Source organism: Alternaria arbusti (assembly GCF_024043155.1).
Source record: "Alternaria arbusti strain BMP 1465 chromosome Unknown scaffold_14, whole genome shotgun sequence".
Lineage (NCBI taxonomy): Eukaryota > Fungi > Ascomycota > Dothideomycetes > Pleosporales > Pleosporaceae > Alternaria > Alternaria arbusti.
The window spans coordinates 687,578-697,472 of NW_026249954.1; the positions used below are offsets into that span (position 1 = coordinate 687,578).

The 9,895-nt window shown below is 51.7% G+C and overlaps 2 protein-coding genes across 2 annotated transcripts; both read left to right on the top strand.

The window, feature by feature from the left end:
- Positions 1-5,338: 5,338 nt before the first annotated feature.
- J4E86_008797 (uncharacterized protein) lies at positions 5,339-6,765 on the top strand (the record flags this gene model as incomplete). Its single annotated transcript, XM_051449306.1, has 2 exons — positions 5,339-6,593; positions 6,710-6,765. 2 exons carry the CDS (start codon positions 5,339-5,341, stop codon positions 6,763-6,765), a joined length of 1,311 nt encoding a protein of 436 aa, XP_051299725.1.
- A 2,353-nt stretch (positions 6,766-9,118) lies between these two features.
- J4E86_008798 (uncharacterized protein) lies at positions 9,119-9,895 on the top strand (the record flags this gene model as incomplete). Its single annotated transcript, XM_051449307.1, has 1 exon — positions 9,119-9,895. The coding sequence occupies one exon, from the start codon at positions 9,119-9,121 to the stop codon at positions 9,893-9,895; it is 777 nt and encodes a 258-aa protein (XP_051299726.1).

Below are 9,895 nucleotides of genomic sequence, written 5' to 3' on the forward strand. Positions count from 1 at the left end.
TGTTCGTTGCTGTGAATCTGTTGCTGTAGTTGTGGTACATGTTCAGCTATGAAAAACTTTGAGCGCGGTCGGGCGATTGCCGTATTAAATATGACAGTAGTTGCAAGTGACATTTGCGACAAACTATCCATCGCATCCCTTATACATATAAAGATGTGAACATCCACTCGTATCCTACTGAGTCGTACACGCACATGGCATGGATGCGAGAGGGTCGAGTCCGCCGATCGCGAACGACAATCGTTCAACGCAAGCTACATTCACTCGATAGTACACAGAACTCTTACTAGGCATTCAACAATGCAAACAGTACGAAACTTGTATTCCTCTGCGTCCGATAAGCTAAAGAGAGCGCAAAATCGCGAAATCTATTGAGTCGGACAGGCTGGAATACTAGCGGAAAAGAGCGTTCGGATTTAGTCACGATGCCATCATGTATAATAGAGAGACAGGATGAGACCACCACCGCCAAAGTCAGTGAAACCAGGATGTTGTGGCTTCCCAGCTACTTCACCACCTCAGCAGGAGCCTGCCTGCATAATACCCTAAACCCTTCTCTTAGCACCCTAGGAACATCCTCCAACATCCATGGCCTCTGTAGATATACAGACCCTCATATGTGTCGCCGCTATGGCTACATGTATCTCTACCATGTACCCATACCAGCATGACATGGTCAAGCCCGGAAGGTCGGGCGTGGGCGGACGTGAGCCCGCGAGGGTAGCTTGAGTTCACGTCTGTCAACACCCGGAACGGGATGTCTGCCAGACAGGTATGATGCTCGGTGACCCCAAGTCCTGCTAACATCCTCCCCATAGTACAAGGGGCGTTCGATGTTCGAAAAATGGTGTACGACGGTGAGATGTTGATGTGGTATTGGCGCCGGCGGCGAGGGAGGGGGATGGGGTCGAGGTCGAGCAATGAAGCAGAAACTTGAAAAGGTCAGTATGATTTGAAAGCGGTTCGCTGGTATTGATACGGCGCCAGCAAGAGGAATAAATCAGAGCTAAGGCCGTCGTCGAATTCGGAGTCGTCCTTTAGGCAGTCCTCGGATGTCGGAGCTGGCACTTGTGTCGAACACGAAGTCTGGTAAGCCCAGCCCAGTCATTAAGGTAACGTTAGCATGGTCTATCGTGGCAGAAACAGAACATCTACTAGCTCCCGATGGCTTGCCGGGAGTGAGCCCATCAGCGACCTCAGCTGTGACCCTTCTAGGCACATTATGGTCAAGCGCGCCGACGCTGTCGCCGATTGTGGTAGTGGAGAATAAAAGAGATGGAGCTGATGGCGACGAGGAGGTATCCACCGGCCTTTTGTAGTCCGAGGCCAAGCTCGCTGCTACCTGGAGCCTAGGGCAAAGCCTTTGTGATGGTGAGAGAAAGTCAATTGGGAGCGGGGTCGTTGCGAGTGGCTGGAATCGGCTTGTTGTCGGAGTGAAGACACCTGTATGTGGTGCAGGTGGTGAAACACTTTCAACCTACCTAGGTATGTCGGCGGCGAATCACCCGCAGTTATGCCGCCCACTATACCCCAAATCGTATAGCGTCAGGGGCTAGTGTCCCGCCAACCCGTGTACAGTTTGGTGGGGCTACCTGCTGCTATCCGAAACCGGTAGCTGCCCATGTGCGCTCTTTGCGGTCCGCTCTTCTTCTCTCTGCCCGTGTCCGCATCCACCGTGATACACGCCAGCTACTCATCTCGTGCTCTACAACCTGATTCACGATCTATACAGGCTAGAAAAGACAAAGTCAAGGTATTGCCTTGTTACCGGATCCCCTACAAGGGGCGTTTTATTCTCCATCACGATGAATAAGCTTGGTGGTCGTGAACATTCGAGGGTACAATGTATCTTTAGTAAGCAGTACTTTGATCGCACAATTTTAATGTAGTTTAGTCCTCCTTAAGATGCTTTAGAGGCAATTACACGCTCCTAATTATGCGCGTTTCGCTGACATGGTCATTGATCTCGCAATATTCAGCTATGACGAGCAGTGTTCTGAGATGGACTGAGGACTGCGCGGGGCGATCCTCGACGACGCATTAGACAACAAGAACGCGTGGAGGGCCTTTTACGGGCACCGCGCCGTCGCCCGCCCTAGCCGCTGCTCTGCCACAACATACTTCGCCCCTGTTTCCATAGTACATAAGCCATAAAGCGTACGTCAAAGGGGGGGGCGGAGAAGAGGGAAGACCGATCAATGCAAGTGGCCGAGCAGCTTGCCCGAAATGGTTCTGGGAATGGGCGACCACATCGTTACTATACAGGTGCTGACACAGTACCTGTATTACTCATGCGCGCTTCCTTACGAGGCTAGACCTCATCTCTCCCCCAAACGAGGGCGTTGCGCTGCTGTTGTTGCCAAGCAACACCAACGTGTGCCGGCGGCATCGAGGTTGTAGCGCGCGAAGCGTCGGAGGGGAGAAGGCCAGGGGCAGACATTCTGAGGTGGCTGTTGCTGTTGCTAGTATTGCTGATGCTGGAGTGGAGGCTGCAAGACTACCTAGGTGTTTAAGTACAGCGTGCCCACTGATAGCGATAACAAAAGACTACCCAGGCATCTATACAGCGGTGCGCTTCTCACTCCTCACCGTTTATCAATCACCTACACCTTCCATCCAACGCGCAGTTTATTGCCCTCAAGAACACCGGGAAAGACGATGTCACAAGAGGCCCAAGGACTGACAGCAACATTGCCCTTCTACTAACACTTGACACGCAGGTACTCTATAAAAAGCCAAAGCGCCCAAAAGGCCTACCAAAAGAGGGGACCCTTTTTGCCTGTCTCATTTCTTGGGAAAGCGTCTGTGCGAGAAGCGCGACCAAGAGCTGTGCTGGCACACTTGATCCCTGCAGCTTCTCCGACTGCGACATTGGGTAAGTGTCGCCCTCTCTCAGCCTGCGGCTGAGGACGACTAGACATCCAACAAAGCATCTTTTCACCCACGCTCGTGCAACACGGTCATACAACACGACCAGGAGAACAATTCGCTTTGGGCGGCTGTGTTTCTAGACTGAGACTAAACACAGCCTATCAATGCTGAGCTTGTGCCAGAGCCAACCGTGTCTTACCATGTGTCTGGTCTGTTAGACTGCCGCTTTGGCACCAGATGAACTATAAGAGCACCTTGTCCAAATGGTACGGAATCTCTCCTCCAGCACTTCGTTACCCTCGAGAGCTGCCAACGAATACCTACTCGCAAACATCTTATCTCTCACACAAGCCAACCAGAAGACCTTTCAACAAAAAGAAAACTCTGTGTTACCAAGGAGGTCGCCTATCTTCCATAATGGCGGACGTTTCGGAGAAAAGACGCGAGACGTTCACCGAAAAGTGCACAGTAGTATGTGAAGCATGGACTACCTGGCTCATCAGAGGCATACTTCAATTTTTGGACTGGTTTTGGAACGGCGAGCCAGCACAACATCGCTTTCGCATGGTTGACCCAGACGTCGAGCGGCGGGCGTGGTAGAGACGGGCCTTACTGGTTGTATCCGTGCCTATTGCCATTAGCATACTCTGGAGTCGTACCGGGAACCCAAATTCATCCAGTCTCACGGTGCACCCAGGAATACTCGCACGCAGCGACATGTACAGCAAAATGACCGCTGCATTGCGCTCGGCAACACACGACCCGAGTATTCAGCCCGGTGTGGACGACATCCATGAGAAAATCTATGCCATGTCGTCTGCGGAAACTCGATTGATTACCTTGCTACAAACCCGATTGGGAAACGAATCTCAATGGCAAATCGACCATGGGACGGAGACTTTAAGCGACAAAGGGCTGGCGGAAGCACGATGTCAGCTCTATAGGGACGTTGGAACAACCTTGAGCGAAGCAAGATCGCTTATACAAGAGCTCGAGAGCTTGGGAAAGCACCTGCATCGCCGCCTACGCGATACCCGCGGCGTCGTGGAGAAGGACTTGTTCGCCACGGAAAGAAGCATAGCCAAAGTTAAGGGCGATAGTTCCTGGGTCATTTGGACTGAAAGAGGATACAAGGCTCACAATTCACTTGAAGCTACACTCGCGAACGTTATTGACAGCTGTTCGTCATGGACTCTGGTATATGTCGTCTTTGCCGGTTACATACTTCCCGATGATCGTCGTTATCTGGACAGGAGTAGTTTCTCGGAAGCGCTCTTGCGATTGCGTACTTCCCGAGGCATTGACTGGGTAGGAAAGTGGTATCGGTGGGAGCGCTTGGGTAAGGGTTTTGACGAAGTTTTCCGAGACGGCAAATTTTGGCAAACAGGCCAAATGCGTGCCGCGCCTCTGACCCAGGCAAATTGGCAACCTCGTGTTCAACGTCTGGTAACCACTGTTGTTGAAGGCGAGATTGTACGGCAAAGCCGAAATACACTGTTGGGGTGGGGGAAGCGTAGCGGCCTGGGAATATAAGCTTGCCTGACTCACAAGACACGCTCGGACGCTGTCTCAACACAGCCCATTTGTTTGTGTGGCCTGCGCTCGTTCTCTCTCCTATAGCACTGTCTCTTCTATAAATACCAACGTTCTCATTACTACTTCCCCTCCATCCTCTCCAAATTGAGGCGGAAGCCCTCCATTGCACAGAGCAACCGTAAGCCATCTCGCACCAAGTGCTCATTACCCAAAATGTATTGGCTTCTTCGATTCACCGCGAGAAATACTTACCTTGGCAGGTTGCTCAACTTAATTGAGCTTCTTCTTGAGTGGGTGAGCTTGTATAGCGCGCTCAAGATATTAACCTATGCGTACGCGATGGTGATACCATGGGTTAAGACTATCACCTGGGAAGAAAGCGAGGCATACCGAATTGCCCTCACAGCCTTTCAGGATGCCTTGCTGCATCGTACTGCGTGGGCTACCCTTGCTACGGGTCTCTTCCGCATAACTCTCAAGTAGGTAAGGCGCAAGAAGACGTTCCTTGCCATCGCTCATGCTCACTAGGCTGGGAAACCCGATTCTATCTATTCTTCGCAGCCTGTGTCAATTCACGCGGCCAATCCATACGCTACACCCTGCTGAATCGCCAGCCGTATCGATCAAGCCCACGCAAAAGGACAGTGAAGTCCAGACACTGCCTATTATACTTGAGACATGTCAACGCTGCGTGGAGTCTTCGCAGCAAGTGAAGACCGCCAATGCGGATGCGCATAGGTCGGCAGGAGAAATACAGACTTGGGAACGGAAAGCGGCAGCACTCGAAGAAGAATTGAGGTCTCTTGTGGCGTTGAAGACAGCGAGACAAAAGCAGGAGCATAATGTGCACATAACACGCGCAGTAGTGCAATGTCCCGGCGACAAAGGCACATGCAGTTGCTGTTCGAAAGCGGCTGCGCGATCTGCTGAGATGTCAACAAACCTGGAGCGGGTCAAGGAGGATTTCGAGGCAGCTAAGCAGCAGCTGGCGAGTGTCCGAAAGGATAATGAGACCCTGCGGGAAGAAGGAAGCTCTCTTCGCGCCCAAGCAGCCGAGAGGGGTAATAGAGCAATCCAATATAAGAATGAGCTCGGAGAACTTCAAATCCGGTACGGATCTATGGTCCAGGAAGACAAAGTTAAGACTACTGAGCTCAGCGAATTGCGTGCGAAAACGAAACAGGACGAACATCGTATCAGACAAGTTTCAGACGACCTAGAACGAGCCAAAGAAGAAGCCTTGAAGTATCAGGAGCAGATGCAAGTTCAAAGGCGAAACCGTGATTCCTTGGAAGAAAAGATGCAGAGACTACAGGTTAAGGTTACGGAACAGGCGACCTTACTCAAAGTTCAGGAAGCTGCGAATACGGCACTCGATAGGCGATACCGTCGCCTGTCATTCGCTAGCTTCCTACGCTGCAACGTGCGCGTTGCTGTCACACCGCGTCTTATCGATGCCATGCCTCCAGAATCCATGGACAAGAACAACTCGTATACGATTTCAGCGGATGCTGAAATCCCCCAAATTAGCCTCTTTGCGACTCCTCCCTCGAACGCGCAATCGCCTATGCGGTTCGATTATGTCTTTACGGAAACCGATTGCGACGACGAAGTGACCTGCTTCACGAACAGTCTTGTCAACAACACCATTTTGGAACGAGGGTCTTCGAGGAATGGAGTGATCATCGCTACTGGGTTCAGCGGGACTGGAAAATCGACCACAGTACGAGCAATTGCGGCGGCGGCTGGAGAATTGATACTCGAGGATGGCTCATATCAAGGAAGATCCCATTATCTCGTGCTCGCCTTCTTCCAGTTTGATGCGACAACCCTGAAAGCACAAGAGGCTATTGCGCCACCCACAGCCGGTTTCCCCGCAGATCTAGAAATTGTCGTTGAGAATGAAAAGACAACAAAGGAGCGACCGACAGCGTACATGTACACTGTTCGGACGACAGCAGCACTTCGTGCCGTTCTGGATCACGCTGAAGCCTCCCGCAAAACAGAGCCCACCTTACTCAACAAGACTTCATCCCGATCGCATATGAAGCTTGAGCTAATCGCCAAGGGCAGGTATGTTTCGGGATCAATGTTGCCTCCGTGTCTTGACATCTTTGACCTTGCTGGCGGCGAACCGATCGAAGGGACTTCAAGCAAAAATCAGACGCATGGCATCAATCTATCACGTACGGCTATCCAGCCACTTTTGGAGCAGTTTCGACGCTGTCAAAAGCTCGAGGACTCTTCTGGATACAAGGTAATACGCGTAAAATATTCGGCAAGGCGCACCTAACAGGTTCAGATTACGAAAAGTATAAAGACAAGCCTTACGACTATTCACTCATCGAAGTCATGTAGCTTTGTCTACATACCCTGCGTGAATGTTCGTCATCCTCTCGAGGCCACGCGTCCGACTCTCACAACAGCCAAGCAACTCCGCGAAATGCCCACGTAAAGGTCGTGGTCTTGATACTGCTTGCATCAGCCTTGGTCCGCCTTGGTTCAGGAATCAAAACTACGCTAGAAGGGAAGGCACTACTACGAGTGCTTTTTCATTTCGTACTCGAGTGGTGTCTGAGAAGTTAGGGAATGTCCCCGTTATATGAGTAAAGTACAACAATATCGCTACGCTTCACACTATCAAATTTCATCCCCTGCACGGTCAGTCTCTGTTGTACATGGTTTGCGACCTCATTCAAGGACCAAGGCAATTTGATAACAATCTAGAGATATTGATGAGCCCAAACACATGTCCAGCCTTGTCTTGGTAGTTGCTCGAGCACTACATGAATCATGATGCTCTGTAGCCTTCTATCCATCGCTGACGATGGCTATCGCGGCAAAACCACATATTCGTTTTGCCATCAATCGAGTTCCGAGTGTTTTTACACTGCCTTCCGCTCTCAAGCATAGCTGGACACCTTTCCTTGAAATGTCGAAGATTCCCCTGTGCCGGAATCTGGCTGTGCGGTGGTGCGATGTAGACTGTGGGCTCAATGTTCTTGGAGACGCCGTGTTCATTTGGCTGGGTTTCAAGACAAGATGTAACGTGTTGGTACGACATTACAACCAACTGGGTGGTCGCGACGCATGCGCCATAGCCCGCGCGGAAGGCACGCGGCAGGATCTGACAGCGGACAAGAGCTCGATAGAGACATCTTGCTATGGTGAAAATCAACCGGATCGCTCGCCACAAAGTTCGAGCACAAATGTAGAGACTGCCATAGAGCATCCGAGGGAGTGCGATCATGACCACGGTGATGATGAGAACGCACAGTGTAAAAGAAGTGCTGAAGATCATGCTGGAGAAGGGGACGTCACACGAAGACACGTTTGCAGGGATGCAGATATAGTTGCAGTGGAGGGTGCGTGTAGCTATGCTTGGGATAGTGGTCGGGTGTCTAGGTGTGGACAAGAATGACTGTGGTTGTCGACGCGATATGCTTATATACGTGTTCTGTGCGCTCGCGCAGCGTCCGCTGTGTTGTGATTAATGTCTTGAGGTTACTATGGAGGTGGGCTTTACTTTGTCTTGTATCATGACGAGACGGATTCAGACTTATGTCTCTGCCGACTCTGTCGTAGCTACGAGACATTCAAAGGGAACGTATTGTCGGGCCATTCTAAGAGCCCCAAAATGACTGGGTATGCGCAGGTCTGTGCGCGAATCCACTCTTTTACCTGTTTGCCGCTAATTCGTGCATGCACGCTCCCGAGGTCCCCTACGCTCGCCCACGCGCACTACCTTGAGACTGCATGGATGAACCATACACACACGCATGCTATCTACACTACCGCCTATACGCCATTAACCCTACATCTGCCTAAACCGCTACGACCCTTTGCTGATCTGGGCGATGAGACTTCTCTCTAAGAGCTATCGTGCTATGCGCACTGACTGAGACGATGTGGTGCACTAGCTAGACATCTGCGGCTTTGCGTGCAGTTTGTCTCATGACGCACATGCAGGTGTCTTAGAAACTCTTCAGAAACTGGGCCTTTTGTTCGCGTCGTCCACCAGTACCTAGGTATAAGAACATCAGTTTCCCCCCATCGTTCAGCAGACATCACGATTATCTGACTCTAGGCGTTTGCAGCACTCCCTTTCTATCGCTACCAACACCTACGTCCTGGCAGCCCGCAATTATCCATCAAGACTTCGGTAGACTCGTCATGTTCCCAGCTACACCAGGGGTTCCCTATCCCGAGGGTCCGTACATGAACCGCGTACGACCTCTACGTACAGCCCGTCACGCCATTATCAAACCCAAATCGTTAGTATTCATACTTCGGTCGAGACCTAACGCTGACTATTTTCACAAGCTCTCCGGATGATTTTAAGCCGCCGCAAGGCTTAGATAGCCACAGCTCACGTTCGGGGTCCGCACAGACTCCAGAGTTTAGCCCATACGACGAGGGCTATGAGCCCACAAGCCCGTACAACGAGGGCTACGAGCCAACAAGCCCGTACGACAATGGCTATGGGCCTACAAGCCCAGTAGCTCGTGACGACGAGTTCGATGAACCTACAAGCCCGGCAGCTAGTGACGACTCCGAGGATGTTGCGCAGTATCCTCGTTCAGCTCGGAGCGATAGTAGAGCCAGCCGCTCACGTTCGCCTACTCCGTTGTCACGTCCCGCCAGCAGAGAATCATCATCTGCTCGAAAAACTGTGGGACTACAAAACGATCTTGATGCCGCTAATGCAGACATGGCGGCCCCAACAATAGAGCTGCCACCCGAGGCAGTCGCAGCAGATCTCCTCCAAAGGCACTTCCGCCAGGTCCGACACGCTATAAGCCAGACAGCTTCCCAGGTTTCAAAACTTTCGAAGTTTGTGTCGGAGGTCAAGAGTTACGAGGTCATGTCTCTGCTCTATGAGAAGTCACTCAAATTTCCGAACGCCCTTACCGCTATATGCGACCAGGACAACACCGAGTTTCGCGACGTGGCCATCCTCTGGATAGAGGAGATGAACTTTGTGCTCAGTGGAGACTTTCACAATCACAGGGCGACTGAGGAGCGACAGAAGTTCAAAGAATTCCTGGTTAACCAGTCTATACCAGGGGACGCAGGGCGCGACCACGTCCGCCGGATGACTGTTCCTGGGTTCTCGCGAAGTACCACGGATAAAGTGCTCGAGGTCTTGTTGAGGTGCCGCAATCTGAAGCAGCTCACTCTTGGCATCCGCATGGATGACGTCGCCCACTGGATTCCCACGAATGACTGGGATGCTCTGCAAGACAACGTCGCCAACTATGCCACTACTGTGGGCATTGACCGCTTGCACACGTCCAAGATCGAAGAGCTAACGTTCGTCAAGACGCCTAGTGAGAGTCATCTAGCCAAGAAGCAACATCCCACAGTGATGGATGATTGGCTGCTTGCTCTGGCTCAGCACGTCAAAGAGTCCACCAGGGACGCCCATGGCCCCCGTGTCTTTGTTGACATGGAAGACTTCCTCCATGGTCAAGCTGTAGAGGTGTAG